At 34.9% G+C, this 19631-nt stretch overlaps 1 protein-coding gene across 1 annotated transcript in view; it reads right to left on the reverse strand.

The window, feature by feature from the left end:
- The window catches only part of TUT4 (terminal uridylyl transferase 4), a 117767-nt gene that overhangs the window by 51538 nt on the left and 46598 nt on the right, over positions 1–19631 (reverse strand). The window contains exons 4-7 of the mRNA XM_019625931.1: positions 18381–18497; positions 2598–2775; positions 1195–1283; positions 4–55 (exon numbers count right to left, since the gene is read on the reverse strand). Of these exons, the coding sequence (XP_019481476.1) occupies positions 4–55; positions 1195–1283; positions 2598–2775; positions 18381–18497 (436 nt within the window). The remainder of the gene's footprint in view (positions 1–3; positions 56–1194; positions 1284–2597; positions 2776–18380; positions 18498–19631) is intronic.

Here is a 19631-nt window from a genome sequence, read left to right on the forward strand (position 1 = left end):
TACCACTTTTTTTTAAAATCCCAAGTACTTTTATCAGAAGATCTGGATGATTCATCTAAAAAAATTTCAAATTAAATCAATATACTAATTTCAAAGTTCAAGTTGCAGAACTTTAGGGAGAATTCAATTTCTTTAAACGTTTAAATAAAATCATCCTCTCTACTGAAAACAGAATAGTGTTTTACTTTTATGTTAACAAATCTTGTTCATGGAAGTAGAATCTAATAAATCATGTAATGCTATTATTCAAACAACACTCCTCGAATTAATGAGTTTTTAGAGTAAGAAAAGATTCTGGAATTTTACAGCAAAACAAATGAAAAAAATTAGTTTACCAAATGACTGTTAAAGAGAAGTTGTTGCAATAAAAAATTTAAGGGCTACTGATCACTGCCAGCATGACCAAAAGGCTTAGAATAAAATACTATTTTAAATAAGAAGCTTATCAAATGTTTAATTTAGTATGCATTTTGCAGTTATTTTAAAGTATTTAATAATCATACATTAATTACAAGTAAATGACTGTATCAGACTAGAAATTAAAACATCAAATTTTCACCCAAATCAAACCTTAAGCATAAACTTATTCAAAAAATTAAAAACAAATAAAATGTCAATTGATTATTTTACATGTTTGATATATCAATAAATAAGCAATGTTAGCAGTGCTTTTGGTACTTTTGAAAATGGAACTAGCTACTACTTATTAAAAGTATCCACAATGCACCAGGCATTACAGTACCAGGCATTATACAAAAACATATGGTATATATAATCTTATTTAATATAAAATTTATTATCCCTGTTTTGGAAATTAGGAAGCTGAGGCTCAGAAAGGTCAAGTAACTTGCTCACTGCAGATAAGGTTTGAACACCAATGTACGATTTCAAAGTTTTTTCCACTTTCTATACTACTTACCATAAGCAGTAACTGTTCTACATGCTCAAATATAAGCATTTTTTCTTTTTTTAATGACTGTCTTCCTGTTTCCTTTTTTTTCTGTCCCTTATTTCTTTTATTCCACCTATGTTGACACCTACTAGTAATTTCCAAAAGCACTGTTTAATCATAATGGTAACTTCTACAAGCCAGAGTTTTACAGTCCCCTACACCTCTACTAAAAAGATAATCAATAAAAAATACCAAGTACTAGTTAAGAACCACACAGGAAAAGTTCCTCTCTAACAACTTACCTTGGGAGGAAATTTTATATCTATGTTAACATCACTACTTTTCAGAGCAAACTTGGTCAGAGACGAGCCATACAACCTAAGTGAACACTCTGGAAAAAAAGGAAAAAAAACCAAAGCATGAAATAGCATGCAGATATGAAAACTTAAAAAACAGTGGTAGGAAAATTGCATGTATTTCAATTCTATGTCTTCCAATTCTAGTAGAATGGCATCCTTTCTGACTGACCTACAAAATAATAAAAATATTTTTCAGTTATGGGAGAGAAGATAGAGAGAAATTACTCATAATAGTTCAGTGTTTAAACAAAATTTTAGTAATAGTTCATTTAGGAGTGGCTAGACATATGTTTAACATTTACTATGTAACAGTAAAGAATGTACTAACCAGCTATAGCTACTGGCACAAACTATTTATTTTTAGTTATGTATAGATATTCAACGCAATGCTCTTTAAACATACAAAGTGCAGCCAATTCAATTGATATTGCAAACCTAAAACTGTGAATATTGCTAACCTAAAACTGAAAATACTCTGTGGCTTTCAAGAGTTTGTAGAACAAATAAAAATAATAACATGCAACCTACATCTTTCTCAGACTATCAAATATGACATTTCAAAAATTACAATGCAAATTTTTAAAGGATCTCACTAAAGGACAAGTTGAAAACTAACATGATTGGGCTTGATCAGGCAGGTTTAGTTTTTTAGAAAGTTTAAGTTTATACTCAGTTGTTTATATAGAAGTTTACTTTCCAAGTTCACAAAATGTCTGAAAATCATTCAAGTGATTAAAATAAAAACATTGTCATTTCTACTCTTATAATAACAATGAATTAATTATATATATAACTTAAATTAGTATTCAATATATTTTAGATAGAAAAATCACATTTCAGGAATAATAAAGAGAAATGAAAATGCTTTCCATTTTTAAATTTCAATTTTATATTCTTATAAATCTCAAAATAGCTCTTTATGAAAACTAGAAGGCCGGCTGAGTGGCTCAATTGGTTAAGAGCTCGGTCAAGAGTGTGAGCTCTGAGTAACAGCGGTTCGATGCCTGGCCCGAGCTGAGTTGCCACTGAGTTGCCAACAGGTGGCAGGATGGTTCAGCTGAAAAAAACCAAAAACAAACAAAAAAACTATAATTTATCAACTGTCCAAAATCTCTTTGGTTGTAAGGAATAAATCTTATTATGTTGTGCCATAAATCTCCATTTTGCTTTTCTAAAATATTCCCCCCCAACAAAGTCATTTATAAAACAATTAAATTCATCTACTTTTAAAATGGAGGAAAAAAAAAAAAAGGAAAAGGAAAACATTAAGAAATCTACCCTAAGTTCAAAAAGAAGCACGAGGAAGAGGTGTGATTTTAAAAATTAAGCATAAAATCTATTTGTACCTGGTAAAAATGTTGTTATAACCTTTGACATTTCCTCCACAATTTCCTGACGGACTCTGAGATCATCATCTGTTATTCCTTGTTCTTTTGCTAATTGAACCACTGCAACACTTAAAGCAGCCAAGTGGGCAAGGGAAGGAGGTGGCAGAGAACGAAGCTCACTTTCTTCCTGTTTTTCCTGTCAGTGTAACATTTAACAACAACAACATAAAAAAAGATTTCTATTTTAATGTCCTTAAATTTAGGGAAAAAAAGAAATATTAACTCAACAAATATTCAGCTTTTATGTGCCAGGTTTAAGATACCTAGAATATGGACGTGAACAAGAGGCAGAGATCCCTGCGTCTGTGAAGCAGAAATTGAACAACGAGAGTCACTGTGGGAGAGGCTGATATTAAACATTAAAAAATAAAACTTCTTCTACTTGACTGTCTGCATGAATTCTGAAATACTACATCAAAGCCAAGATACCATAAGCGTAACACTTAGCTGATAATTTTGTTGCAGCAAAGAAAGGTTGTCTTAGGTGCAGCTGAGGGTCTTGAGCTGTCTCAGATCCCATATACAGTATGAGATTAAATGGAACAGGAAAACATCCTAGACACTACATTACTCTGAAATACTGCCTATGATTTGCAATTGATTTCTCTGTTATTTCATCCAACACTAGGAAAAATATTTTAAAAAACCTCTATTCTGCTAAAAGTTTGAAAGCCATTTTAAACCAAGAAGCTAAACAGGAACTATATTATATATGCACAATGACTTTTTAAAATTAACTTACTTTTCTGACTTAAAAGAATACGTGCTAACTGTAAAAACTACATGAAATATAAGAAAATACAAAGAAGAAAATCACCACAATCTCACATCTTAGTATTTCCCTCATTTCTTAACATAACTGAGACCATACTGTTGCTTTTATTTATTATTATAACAAAGGCATTTTCTATTACCACATTTCAGTCAAGAAACAATCTCTTAAATTTTGAGACATGGAGCTCCCAACAAACCTAATAATCAAAAATAGTCTGTTCTGGGCCAGCCGAGTGGCACGATGGTTAGGAGCTGGCTTGGGGTACCAGAGGGCCCCGGTTCGGATCCCACATATGAGGGCCAGTGACACTGCCCTCCACAGCTAAGATGCTGAACAACAGCTCAACCTGGAGCTGGGCTGCCGTGAGTCGCCGTCTGCAGCCCCTGTGGCGGTGGGTTGCCATGAGCTACCGTGAGCGGCCAGCAGCCGCAGTGAGTGGCCGTCCAGAAGCCGGCGACTGATCTGCCTTGCCCGGGAAGAGCGCAATGATGGTGCCAATTTGGGCCAGTGAAGCAAAGTCCTCCACAACTAGATTGAAGAACAAAAATGACAGCAACTTGTCTGTTCCCCTTCTCCCGGTTCCCCAGCGCTGTTCCCATCCCCCCAATTCCCCAATGAAAATCTTAAAAAAAAAAAAAAAAAGTCTGTTCTCTCTCAACTTCCCCCAATAAAGTTAAACAATGACTTTGGTCTATTCTTTATTTTTTTCACTGTACCATATTTAGCCATAATATAAGTAAAGTTTACATAAGGTACAGAATAATCAAACACTGGAGGTAAGAGAACCTCATTTTCATAACTTTCTATGGCCATTTCTGCAATCTTAATTATAATCTAAATCTTATTAGATGAGTGTCTAAATTTTCAGGACTATTTTTTTTTTAGGATTCATCCAAAATATTAACAGCAACATACTTAATGAAAAAAGATACAAGATTAACATGTAACAAAATTATCTTTATATACATAGAAGTACCACAAAAGGCTTTGAATTATACTGCTAGATTGTCAGGGTAATAAGAAGAAAAGGAAAATCACACACTCCGCTACCTATGCTATTAGTAAGTCTATCCTACCTCCTTTAGGATACTGTTGCATCAAATATTCTCACTGATAGCCTCCTATCATTGATCATCCTCAAATCCTCCTGATATCTTCATATATCCTCTGTCATAAATATGATCAATGAAGTCCCTCCCTTATGTAACTTATATTCTAGTTAGAGGAAAGAGACAACAGGTAGGTAGGTACGTAGACAGATGATAGATAGATAGATAGATAGATACATAGATAGATAGATACATAGATAGAAAAGCTTAGAATTTTATTCTAAGTTGAGAAGCCACTGAAGGGCTATGAGCAGGAAGTAACATGGTATGACACATTTTAAAAGAACAATGCTAGCTGCTGAACAAAGAATAGACTGCGGGAGACAGGAAGAGGTGTAAGTTGGAAATAGTCCAGGTGAGAGATGCTGGTAGCTTCAGACTAAAGCAAAAAGAAGACAGGTGTGTGAAAAATGACTAAATTTGGAATACATAATATTGCGAAGGTCAATTCTATAGAATTTGCTGTTGGTTTGAATGTGAAGTGTAAAATAAAGAGATGAATCAAAGATGACTCAAAGGTACTTGTCCTAAGCAACTGGGTAAAGGGTGTACCTTCTACTGAGATGAGGTTAATTCTGGAAAGAATTAGTTTAGGTTAGGAAAACTTGCCCATGAGGCAAGAGCCTCCTAATTAGTCTTCCATTTCCAATCTGTAGCCCTTGATCCCATTCCCATATCTCTACCAGTTATTCTCCTACTTAAAAACTTTCAATAAATCCTCAAGAAAATACTAGCAAACCAAATTCTGCAGAATATTGAAAGGATTATACACCATGACCAAGTGCAATTTATTCCTAAAATCCAAGAATGGTTCAACATACAATAACCCAATCAATGTAACATACCACCTTAGCAGAATAAAAGGGGGAAAAAATGACATGGTCATCCCAATTGATGCAGGAAAAGCATTTGATAAAATTCAACACACTTGTGTGATAAAAACACTCAACGAACTAGGAATAAAATGAAACTACTATAATATAATAAAGATCACATGTGAAAAACCCACAGCTAACATCATATTCAATGGTGAAAGACTGAAAGTTTTTTCTCTAAAATCAGGAACAAGTCAAGAATGCCCATTTTCACCACTTCCATTCAACATACTATTGGAAGTTCTAGTCAGAGGAATTAGGCAAGAAAAAAATATATAAGGCAACCAAATTGGAAAGGAAGAAATAAAATGATCTTTATTCACAGAAAACATAATCTAATATGTAGAAAATCATACATATTCCACAAAAAAAAGCTGTTACAATGAACAATAAATTCAGCAAAGTAGCAGGATACAAATCAACACACAAAAAAATCAGTTGACTTCTATACACTAACAATGAACAATCTGAAAAGGAAATTAAGAAACAATTCTATTTAAAGTAGCATCAAAAAGAATAAAATACTTAGGAATTAACTTAACCAAGAGATGAAAGACTTGTACACTGAAAACAATAAAACATGGCTTAAAGAAATTAAAGAAGACGTGAATAAACAGAAAGCCATTCCATGATCATGGACTGGTGGACTTAATATTAAGATATCAATACTACCCAAAGTGACCTACAGATTCAATGTAATCCCTATCAAAATCCCAATTCCTTTTTTTTTTTTTTTGCAGAAACAGAAAAATTGACCTTAAAATTCACATGGGATCGCAAGGGACCCCAAATAGCTAAAATAATCTTGAAAATGAATAACAAAAGTTAGAGAATTCACATTTCCTGATTTCAAAACTTAGTACAAAACCACAGTAACCAAGTAAGTATGGTACTGGCATAAAGACAAATGTATAGGCCAATGGAATAAAACAAAGAGCCCAGAAATAGACACGCATAAATACTGTCAAATGATTTTTAATAAGGGTGTCAAGATCATTCAATGGAGAAAGGACTGTCTTTTCAATAAATAGTGCTAGGAAAACTGGATATCCATATACAATGTGAACCCTTACCTTACACCATATACAAAAATTAACTCAAAATGGATCAAAGACTTAACTGCAAAAGCAAAATTAAAAATCGCTCAGAAGAAAACATAAGAGAAAAACTTCATGATATTCGATTTGGCAATCATTTCTGGAATATGAAACAAAAACACAGGGAAGAAAAAAATAAACTGGACTTCATGAAAATTAAAAACGTTTGTGCATCAAATGACACTATTAACTGAGTAGAAAGGCAGCCTACAAAATGGGATAAAATATTTGCAAATCATATATTATTAAGATCACATATAAAATCACATATAAGAGATTAATATCTAGAACATATAAAGAACTCCCAAAATTCAACAAGAAAACAATCAAATTCAAAAGTGGTCAAAGAAATTGAGTAGACAGTCCTCCAAAGACACACAAATGGACAATAAACACATGAAAAGGTGCTCAACATCATTAATTATTAGAAAAATGCAAAAAAAGTACAATGAGGGAGGGCCAGCCAAGTGGCTCAGTTGGTTAAGAGCACGAGCTCTGACCAACAGGGTCGCTGGTTTGATTCCCACATGGGTCAGTGAGCTGAGCCCGAGCTGAGCTGCCGCTGAGATGCCAACAGATGGCAGGATGGCTCAGCTGGTGAGAGCACGTGCTCCTAACAACAAGGTTGCCAGTTCAACTCCCGCATGGGAAGATGGGCTATGCCCACCCGGAACTAAGATGAAACGGCACCTTTAGTTGAGCGGCGGCGAGCTGCTGATGGGCAGCCGGATGGCGACTGGATTTGGAACTGAGCTAGCTGCGCCCTCCACACTAAGACTGAAGGACAACAACTTGGCTGTTCCCCTTCCCACAATTCCCCAATAAAATCTTTAAAAAAAAATTAAAAAGTACAATGAGATACCACTTCACATTGATTAGGGCGGTTATTATAAAAAAAAAAATTTTTTTTTAAATCCCACAAGAGTTTTGTGGATAAGGAGAAATTGAACCCCTGTGCATTGCTGGTGGGAATGCAAAATGGTGAAGCCACTGTGGAAAACAGCATGGCAGTTCCTCAGAAAATTAAACACAGATTTACCCTGTGATCCAGCAATTCCATTTCTGAGAAATGGAAGCAGGTATTCAATCAAGTATTTCTACACCAGTGTTCATACCAACATTATTCACCATAGCCAAAAGGTAGAAACAACCCAAATATCCATCCACAGATTAATGGATACATAAAACATTGTATATACATAAAATGGAATATTATTCAACACTAATTAGGAAGGAAATTCGGATACATACCATAATGTGGTTGAACCTTAAAGACATTATGCTAAGTGAAATAAGTAAAAAAGGACAAATAATGTATGATTCCACTTATACAGGGTACTTATAATGGTCAAATACATACAGACAGAAAGTAGAAGAGTGGTTACCAGAGGCAAGGGGGAGTGGGGGAATAAGGAATTGTTAAATGGTTACAGAGTTTCAAAATGTGAGGATGAAAAAGTTTTCGAGGTGGTAGTGCAAATGGTTGTACAACATAGTGAAGGTACTTAATGTCACTGAACTGTGAACTTAAAAATGGTTCAAGTGTTAAATTTTATGTCATATATATTTTACCACATGCAAAAAAATTTTAAACTTTCAATGGCACTAGTAAGATAATACATCATATTCTTAACATGAAATTTACAGCAATTTAGTTTCAGCCTGCCTTTTCAGGTCCTCCTCCTACCATTCCCTCAACTTCCTCCAAATTTTTGGCAGATAGCCACAATTACATAGTCACCAGCTTCCAAATACTGTATGTACTACTGGACTTCCATGCCTTTACTCATTTTATTCTCTATGCCTAAAAGGCTGCTGACGCTCTTTTTTGTATCCCTCTGGTGAAACTCTAATCCTTAAAAGTATAGCTTAAATGTTAAATATTCAATGAAGCCTTTTTAATGTCTTTCCAACATAATGAAACATTCCTCTTAATTCCTAATTAATAGCATGCTCTGAATTCCAACACTCTTTACCTTCTCAGGTAATCAACTCAATCCTCATTTTAAACATTGCCCCATCTACTGGTTTGTTGTATCAAGTAAGCACTCTCTCCTCTACTATAACAGCAACAACCAACACCATTTAGTGAGTGGCCTGGCATTGTGTAAGGGGCCTGGCATTGTGTGAGGGGCCTTACAAATGTTGTGTCACTTAACCCTTACAATACCCCTCCATAGGTAGATACTATCAAAATCATTTTATATATAAACTGAGGCTTAGAGATACTTAATATCTTCATACAATCATAGGGTAGAACTGATAACTAATCTAGGTCTAACCCCAAAGCTTATGCTCTTTCCACTTCCATCGAAATAATCAACAAATATTATTAAACAACTATGTGCCAGGCAATGGAGTTACAATGAGAAAAAAAGAATGCAAAAAAAATAAAATAATAAAATAATGGATATAATCCCTGCCCTCACAGCACTTACAGTCAAGAGACAGATAAAGATTAATTAAATAATTCAAATGAATAAAAAATTAAAACTCTGTTGTGTTTCACTATGCTGTATTAAAACAAAAGGTCCTGTGTGCCACTCTAGTTAGTACCAATCTTTCTTTCATAATGAAGTTTCCTGAAAGTTGCATCTACTTGTATGCCTTTTCTTTAACCTGCTCACTCAAAACTATGTCATTAGCTCTAAAACAGCAACTGTTCTTACCAGGATTATCAAACCGCTTAGTTGACTTTTTTTTTTTTTTAAGGTTTTATTGGGGAATTGGGGGAGGGGAACAGCGTTGGGGAATCAGGGAAGGGGGACAGACAAGTTGCCGCCCTTTTGTTCTTCAGTCTAGCTGCGGAGGACATTGCTTCACTGGCCCATGTTGGTATTATGATCATTGCGCTCTTCCCAGGTGAGGCAGTCGCTCGTCGGCCATTGGAATTGGACGGCCAGCTCACAGCAGCTCACGTCGGCTGCAGGCCACTCACTGTAGTTCACGACAGCCCACTGCAGCCCCACAGCAGCCTACGCTGTCACTGGCCACTTATGGTAGCCCAGCTCCAGTCAAGCTGTTGTTCACAATCTTAGCTATAGAGAGCGCAGAGTCATTGGCCCATGTGGGAACCGAACCAGCAGCCCTGCTGCTCAGAGCTCACTGAGCCAATTCTTAACCAACTGAGCCACTCAGTCAGCCCCTTAGTTGACATTTTACATTCTTAGATTATTTTAATATTATCCAACACTTTGGACTATCCTAACTTTTTTTTTAGCCTCTGTGATCTCTCTCTCTCTGTTCTTCTCATTTTTCTGATCATTCTCCAGTCTGTTGGTTGCTCTACTAGTCCCTTAAATATTTGTGTTCTTTGATTTTTCTCTCCTTCTCACTCCCTTGGATGATCTCTCCCATGGGTGTTGACCCATGGCTTCAATAAGCTGAACATTACCAAATCTGAATCTCTACCTCCTAATAATAAATTCTACTTCCTTATATTCAACTGATTGGTGGACATCTCTACTTGAAAGGTCCTACAAGTGTTTCAGTATGTTCTAAACATTTTTTAATTTCCTCTAAGTATTGGGTTGTCGGAAAAGTCATGATATATTTTTTCTACGATTTTCGTTGCAAAAATGCGTCATGACTTTTCCGACAACCCAATAAATGGCACCATAATCTATAACATCTCAAATCAGATTATCTTATGATCATTCGAGACATCTTAGGCCTCCACCTCCAAAATTCTACACCCTAAATCTCTCTTAAAGCTCTAACCTCAACTCCATTCTCACCAATTACGAATTCATATCAAATGTTCATCATTGCCTGACTAGATTGTCATGAAAGACTAATGAGTCTCCCCAACCTAGACCCTTCAAAGGCTTCTTTCACACTGATGCCAACGTGATTATCTTGCAAAATTACACGTCACTAAGCCCCATAAACCTCAATATAAAATCTGAACACTCTAATACAGTATACATATTCATTCATGATCAGGCTTTTGCCCAACTGTCCAACATCATGTATTTCATCCTGCCCTTTGCCAGTATAGTTCAGTTATGCTAAAATACTAGTTATTCCCTGAACACAATCTGCTGTTTCTTGCTTCAATGACTGCACGTGCTGGTTTCTCTTCTATAAAGATGTATTCTCTCTTCTTTACCTGATAACATTTTTTTTTAATTAAAATTTATTGGGTGACAATGGTTAAGAAAACTACATAGGTTTTAAGTGTACAATTCTATAATACATCATCTATGTATTGAATTATGTGCTCATCACCCAGAATCAGTTCTCCTTCTATCATTATATATTTAACCCTCTTGACTGTCTTCTACCATCCCCCCTGCCTCCTTACTCTCTGGTAATCACTAAACTGTTGTCTGTGTCTAAGAGTTTTTGTTTTTCTTGTTCCTTTGTTCCCTGCAGCTATATATTCCACATGAGTGAAGTCATATGGTTCTCTACTTATTCTGTCTAACATATTTCACTTAGCATAATAATTTCAAGATTCATCCATGTTGTCACAAATGGCATTATTTCATCTTTCCTTATGGCAGAGTAATATTCCGTTGTGTATATATACCACATTTTCTTTATCTGATCATCTATCAAAGGACACTTTGGTTGTTTCCATGTCTTGGCCACTGTAAATAATGCTGCAGTGAACATCGAAGTACATATATCTTTACGGATAAATGTTTTCAGATTTTTTACGTAGATACCCAGGACAGGGATTGCTGGGTCATATGGTAATTCTATTCTTAAGAACCAGGATCAGGTCCTCTATTCACCTTCTCTATTAAGCTGTCTGTGATTCAATACACAAACTGTGTTATGCAAGTCCCAGTCTGCTGTTACATCATATTCTAAAAACCATCTACTATAACACTTAACACACTCTTTTTCAACTATTTTGCTCATGTGCCTGCCTCCAGTGCCTGTGAACTCATGTCTACAGGTTATGGTGCTTTATTTTCTTAGATCTCTATAACAAAAGGCCTAAAGCAGAAGCTGAAAGCACTCAATAAATTATTTATAAATCAAAATTTTATACAGGTCTTTTAATTGAAAAATATAGTTCATTTATCTTTTTGGTATGTGTAATATGAACTTTTATTAAACTTTCCTTTTGATCTGCTTTTCCTGAGAGTATCAGCCTACCGTCCTACCCCACACTCTGCCCATTCTTAGGATAGAGGCCTTTTCATTATTTTATTCAATCTACCTCCTACTACTTCAGAAGCTAAACTCTGTCACTACTTTTTTACTGCTTACTCTAGATATTTCAACATGTATACTTAACCTAACAATATTTAAAATAAATCATTATCTTTATTCTCCTCCAAAATCATAAATTTAACCCTCCGTCGGGTGCAACTGATCTCACAGATTCATTGACACAAAAATGCCACTATGAAATACGTCTTTACTGTACTAAGTCACAAACTTGACTGGCGATAGGTTAAGGTAGAGAGGGAAGATACGGAAGGGATGAGTCACGATAATTAAACTGTTAAGATATTTGAAAATTTGTGTGCAATGAACCTGTGAGATCAGTTGCACCCAACAGAGGGTTAAAAAAGTTCTAACACTGATAACCGTCTGCAACCTTACATCCTATTATCCCAGAGTATTACAATTCCAGCCTGGATTTTTATCTTGGAAAAACTGAATGCTATTGTTATTGTTACAGTTACTGTTATTTTATTCAACCAATGTATCTTTAACTCTCCATTCCTTCTTGCATCTCTCATGTTTCCTCATGTTTCCTTAAGAATCATTTTCTTTTAGTCTAAAGTATATCCTTTAGAATTTCCTTTACTGAGGGTCTTTTGATGGTTAACTCTCATTTCATTTATCCATCAGTATATTCTGTACTCATTATTGTTAGATAATTTCATTGAGTATGCAAATATAGGTCGACAGTGCTTTTTTCCACCCCAGAACTCTGAAAATAGTATTCAAGTGTCTTCTGACTTCTGTTACTGCTACTGATAAGACAGCTACATTCCCTAGTGCTGCACCTTAATGGGTGACCTTCCATTTTCTTTTGTCTGCTTTCTTAAAAATAACTTTACTGAAATATAATTGACATAAAATAAATTGCACATATTTAGTTTACAATTTTAATTTTTGACATATGTATAAAACCATGACCATAGTCAAGATAATAAATATTAATTACATGTAAAAAATTTCATTATAGTTCTTTTGTAATCACTCCCTCCCCCTTCCACACCTGTACCCTGTACTCAGGTAACTACTGACCTGCTTTCTATAACTATAGATTAGTTTGCATTTTCTAGAATTTTAAATAAATGGAATCACACAGTATATACTCACTTTTGTCTGGCTTCTTTCACACAGAATTATTATTTTAAGATTCACCTACGTTGTGTGTATCAACAGTTCATTCCTATTTATGTCAAATAATATAATGTGGTATGGATATAACACAATTTGTATATCCATTTACCTACTGATGTACATTTGGCTTGTTTGCACTTAGGAGGTCTGACAATTAAGTTCACGAACTCATCCTAGAAAAAGTGCTACATACCTCAATGCTGAGTCTCACTATGGTCACCCTTGAAGTACTCCCCTTAGGAAGCTATGCACTGATGCCAGTGCCTAGTCTGCACTTCAAAGCAATTTTGGAACTCTTCGTGGAATGGCCATCAGAGCTGTCATTTGTATTACCTTGATGTCCTGAATGTCATCAAAATGTCTTCCTTTCGATATTTCACTTACCTTTGGGTACAGAGAGAAATCATTGGGGACCAGATCAGGTGAGTAGGGAGTGTGTTCCAATAGTTATTTGTTTACTGGCTAAAATCTCCCTCGCAGACAGTGCCGCGTGAGCTGCTGCATTGTCATGATGCAAGTGCTGTAAATTGTTAGCAAAAAGTTCAGGTCATTTTTGTCTTTTTCATGATGCCTTTTCTGAACTCCCAAATAGTAAACTTGGTTAAGTGTTTGTCCAGTTGGCCCAAATTCATAATGAATAATCCCTCTGATATCAAAAAAGGTTATGAACCTCATTTTGACTCTTGATTTGGACTGACAGAACTTTTTTGGTCGTGGAGAACTGGCTGACTTCCATTGTGCACTTTGACGCTTTGTTTCAGGGTTGTATTGGTACACCCATGTTTCATCACCAGTGATAACACGGCCCAAAACATCGTCTTGCCTCTCCAAAAGGTCTTGGCAAACTTCGACTCTCCTTCAGGACCATTTTTGCACACACCTTTCTCATGCCAAGGTTTTCAGTTAAGATTTTCCTGTTTCTCTATCAATGTTTACTTGATCTGCTATGTTTCTCACAGTCAGCCGACGATTTTGATGCACAATGTGATGAATTTTTGCAATGTTTTCGTCAGTTCTGCTCATTACTGGTCGCCCTGACCTCTCTTCATCAGTGACGCATTCTCTCCCCGCAGAAAAACATTTAATCCATTTGTGTACTACCATTTTCTTCATGGTATTATCCCCATAAACTTGGACTCACATGTCCTTGATTTCTCTTCCACTCTTGCCAAATTTAACAAGAAATTTAATGTTTGTTCATAGCTCTAATTCAAGCTCACACATTCTTGCAACAGCACACAAAAACATGCAATAATGCACGCCACTCATCAAGATACCGCCACACTTTGACACGAACACAGCTGTGAGACACTGATATACCAAGGTTATGAAACCTTACTGAGCTGTTTGTCCAGTGCCGCCAATGTAAGTGCACGGTGGCAAGTTCGCAAACTAATTGTTGGACCTCGTAAAATACCATAAACATTCAGATACAAGTATCTGTATAAACATATACTTTCACTTCTCTTGGGTAAATACATAGAAATAAAATTAGGTATATTAGGTGTATGTTTAACTTTTTAAAAACTACCAAAACATTTTCGAAAGTGGATGTACTAATATATGATCCAGTAATTCTACTTCTGGATATTTGTCAGAAGAAAATCAAAACACTAACTCAAAAAGATATCTGCACCCGTGTTCACTGCCACATTATTTACAATAGCCAAGACATGGAAACAATCTAAGTGTCTATCAATGGATGAACAGATAAAGAAAATGTGGTATATATAGTTATGCGCCGCTTAACAAAGGGGATACATTCTGAGAAATGCCTCGGTAGGCTATTTCCATGTTGTACGAACATCACAGAGTGTATTTACACAAACCTAGCCTACTACACACTTAGGTTATATGGTATAGCCTACTGCTCCTAGGCTAAAAGTCTGTACCAAACAACACAAGATTAAATGAAGCACAAGAGAAAACAAGGCAATCAAGAGATGTGGTAAACACAAGATGTATGAGGCTGTTATTAGCATAATATGACATACTATTTTACAGCAAACTTTTTAAAATAAGTACAAAGTACAAAAAATTAAAAAAAGGTGAAAAGAATAGTAAATACATAAACCAGTAACAGTCTTTATTATTAAGTATTAGGTACATATATAAGTATGTACCTAGATACAAGTACTAGGTATATAATTGTATTTGCTATTCTTTCCTTATACAACTGGCAATAACTAGGTTTGTTTATATCAGCATCTCCACAAACATGTAAGACATGTGCTGAGTTATGTTACACTACAAAGGCTACGACATCACTAGGTGATAGGAATTTCTCAGCTCCATTATAATCTTATGGGAACACTGTCATCCAAGGAAACCTTATGCAACACATGACTGTGTAATGAAATATTATTCAGGAATAAAAAAAGAAGGAAATCTTACCATTTGCAACAACATGGATGGACCCTGAGGGCATTATGCTAAGTGAAATATGTCAGACAGAAAAAGACAAATACCATATGATTTCACTTATATGTAAAATCTAAAACAAAAAACCCCCACTAAACTCAGAGAATAGACTCATGGTTGGTTGCCAAAAGTGGGGGTAGAGGGAAAATGGGTAAAAGTAGTCAAAAGGTACAAATTTTCAGTTATAAAATAAATAAATCCTGGAGACATAATATACAGCATGGTGACTACTTAATAATACTATATTATACATATATTTGCAAGTTCCTAAGAGTGTAAATCTTCAAAGTTCTCAAGAAAAAATTTGTAATGTGTGATGCTGAATGTTAACTAGACTTATTGCAGTGATCGTTTCACAAAATGTACACATATTGAATCATTATGTTGTACACCTGAAACTAATATGTTTATGTCAATTAGGTCTCAATTTAGAAAATAATTCTAAAGTAAATAAACCTTAAAAAAAATTGAATGTACTATTTTACATTTCCACCAGTGTTGTTTGAGACTTGCATTCTTCCACATCCTTGACAACACTTGGTATAAGCAGTGTTTTTAATTTTAGCTGTTCTAATAAGTGTAGTGATTTCCCTAATGATGAAGAACGTTGAGAATCTTTTCATGTGTTTGACATCTGTATGTCTTCTTTAATGAAGTATCAGCTCAAATCTTTGCCCATATTTTTATTATTTACTTATTATTGAGTTTTGAAAGTTGTTTATATCTTGTAGATACAAATCATTTACCAGACATATGATCTGCAAATATTTTTCTCAGTCTTGGCTAAAACTGTCACTCTTAAACAGTCTCTTTCAAAGAGCAGAAGTTTATAATTTTGAGGAAGTGTCATTAACCATTTTTTTCCTTTGTTGTCATATCTTGAGAAATTTTGCCTAATCAAAGGTCATAAAAATTTTCTCCTGTGTTCTTCTGGAAATTTTATACTTTTATGTTTTACATTTAGTCCTGTGATTCATTTAGAGTTTTTTTTTTCTTTTTTATATACTGCAAGGTATGGATAAAGGTCCCTTCTTTGTATATCTAATTTGTATATCTTTGTGTGTCTGATCAATATCTAATTAGTCTAGAGCCATAACTTTAAGATTATACCATCTCCATTGAATTGCCTTTGAATCTTTGTCAAAAAACAGTGGTTCACATGTGTGTGCCTATTTCTAGGCTCATAATTGTGCTCCACTGACCTATTTGTTTACTTGATACTAATACCACAGTCTTAATTATTGTAGCTTTATAAGCCTGGAAATCAGGTGGTGTTAGTCGTACAACTTTGTTCTTTTTGAAAATTGTTTTACATCTTTCTAGGGCCTTTGCATTCCATATGAGTTTTAGAATCAGTTTTTCAATTCAGGATTTTGGCCAGGATTGTCTCTATTAACACCATGAATATAGTTAACTGTCTTAATGTCCTTTTCTGCTAATTCTACTGTATCAGTGCAAAGTCAGTTTTAATTGACTATTTTTCTCTTCATCATGGTTTGTATTTTCCTGCTTCCTTGTATGCCTGATAATCTTTGACTGAATGCCACACAATGTGAACTTTTTGGGGTGATATTTTGTATTTCTGTAAATATTCTCAAGCTTTATTCTGTAATCACATTAAATACCTGGAAGCAATTTAATCTTTTGGATCTTGCCTTTAAAATATTTTAGTCAGGACCAGACTATATCCAGTTTAGGGCTAAATATTCCCCAATACTAAAACAAGATCGTTTTGAGTACTCTACCCAATGCTCCATGAAGTATGAGGTTTTCCAGTTTAAATAGTGGGAAGGTACTATTCCCAGCGCTGTGTGAGCACCAAGCTCTGTTCTCTCTAATTCTTTCAGATAGATCTTTCCTTGGCTTTAGGATGCTTTCCTGGAATAATCAGCATCTTTCAATATTTCTTGAAATTTCTCTGAGATTATAACTCTCCTAAACCACCAGACCTAGAACTGTCTTGTTCTATTAAGTCTTCTAAAGCTCTAATTAAATAAAAATAGTAGGCTGGTAAAAATGTGAATGATTTCCTTCTAAGTTCCTGATTTTCTTAAATGCATTTATTTTTTTTCCCCAGAAAAATGTATTGAGCACGTACTATGTGTTAGACACTCTCCTAAGCAATGTAAAAACAGAAATAAGAAACTAAACCTGCCCTCTAGAATATTAAATACTAAAGCCTAGAAGAGGAGAGAAGGCAGACATTTATAATACACTGTGTTAGGTTTTCTGCTCAAGCTGTTATAGGAGCAGAAAAGGGATACCTAACGCAGACTTGTTGGGAAAGTCAGGTAAAAGTATTTCTCAGAGAAGATATAAGCAGTCACTTAGAAATAAAAGGCTAATCTGCTATTATAACTTTGAAAATAAAAATTAAATAACTAGTATACTAGTAAATTTTAAATAGAAAAACACTCTGCTCATGTTCTAATAAAAATAACTGAAGAATTTATGAATTCTCAGTTAAAGCTTACAAGGTGCTTGCATGGTCTGGACTTCAGTTTCATCTGACATCATTTTCCTCCTAGCTCTCTTTGCTCTACTCATACTAGACTGCTCCAGTTCCTGACTTAAGAGACCTTTACTCACGCTGTTTTTTTGTGTAAAATGCTCTCAGCTTATCCCTCTATGCCACTCACCATTTTGCCTTTAAACTATTATTTCAAGGTTCAACTCAAGTGTCACTTTCTCAGAGAAACTGTCCCTGTTCTAGACTAAGTAAAATATCCTTGTACACTTCCTTAGCACCACATTTCCCCCTTTAATAAAACTGAGGATACTTAAATTCCTACTCAATTTATGCCTTCACCAACACTTTAGAAACTCTGAGGGCAAGAACCATGAATGCCTATTTTATTCACCACTGCCTAGATGACCCAAGCACATAAGAACTTATCGGTTGGACTACCTATATCTGAAAGTTTTAAGCTTAGGAATCAACATACTTGAGGGTAAGCAAACTAGTCTCTAAAAAGATTCCCCTTCTGACTATCTAGGGAGAGCAATCACAGCTTTCAACACTATCACTTCAGCTATTAATATATGACTTGATAAACTCACATTTTTATTTTCATAAATAAAAATTAATTGATATAGTTTTACCATTCAAAAATAAAATATTTTAATATTTTGTAATAAGAACTTACCAAAATGTTTTTCTTATGTCGTTTCTCTTTTATATGTTTATGAGCTCCCTGGATATTTTCAATGTGAATTAAGCAAAGTTTGCATAGATACCGGCAATTGGTATATTCTGGTGAGCGCTGAAAAGAAAAATTTAAAAATGCATTTTTTCAGAAAACAGAGAAGTAAATTTTGACTACACTTATGTGAATGGCACAATTATGTAAATATGAGACAAAAATAAGTATTGAAGGAATAAATTTTTAATAAACAAATCAGTACTTATAAACCCAAGACAGTTGTCCTTTTCGAAATAGTCATCATAGATCATATATTTCAAAAGGCTGCAACCCGACAAAAAGATTCTCTCACTTTAGAATATTATGTATATGATTTTCTTTCAATGGAAACCTGCCCCAAATTTAGCAACAGTCCTACCACAGACTAAAAATAAATATAGCCATCATGTATTCAGTATCTATTAACCTTACAACAACCCTATGAGGATTTCTCACTTTACTGGCAAAGCAACTAAATCTCAAGGATTAGATAATTTGCCCAAGACAACAAGCAAATAAGAAAATTCAGCTCAATGTAGTAATTCCAATTCTTTAAAAATTATTTCAAATCTGTCCTTAATGGAGAATGAACTAAGTAAGCCCTCATAGAGACTTCTACCTCTTAGCTTCCTACCACAACTGTTTTTTTTTTTTTTTTTAAGATTTTATTGGGGAATTGAGGAAGAGAACAGTGTTGGGGAATTGGGGAAGGGGAACATTGTGTTTTTCCAGGACCCATCAGCTCCAAATCAAGTCATTGTCCTTCAATCTTAGTTGTGGAGAACGCAAGCTCAGCTCCAAGTCCAAGCTGCTTTTCAATCTAGTTGCGGCGGGGGACAACCCACCATCCCATGCTTGAGTCGAACTGGAAACCTTGTTGCTCAGAGCTCGCACTCTAACCAACTGAGCCACCCGGCCCAGCCCCTACCAAAACTAATTAATTCATCCAGTATTTTATGAGCTCATACTGTATGTGAAACTTTTTTTTAGGAGCTGGGTATAATAGTGTAAACAAAATAAACAAAAATCCCTGTCCTTCTGAATTTACATTCTAGTGTAAATAAACAAATGCACAAATAGGAATATGGTAAGGGGTGTTAATTGCTTCTTAAAAATAGGTCATCACTTAAGAACTTATTGATAAAGTGACTTAAAGGAAGTGAACGATTAAGCTCTTTGGGTCTGGAAAGTGACATTCCAAGTAGAGGGAAATGT

This window comes from Hipposideros armiger, unplaced genomic scaffold (genome assembly GCF_001890085.2).
Source record: "Hipposideros armiger isolate ML-2016 unplaced genomic scaffold, ASM189008v1 scaffold_646, whole genome shotgun sequence".
In the NCBI taxonomy this organism is placed as follows: domain Eukaryota; kingdom Metazoa; phylum Chordata; class Mammalia; order Chiroptera; family Hipposideridae; genus Hipposideros; species Hipposideros armiger.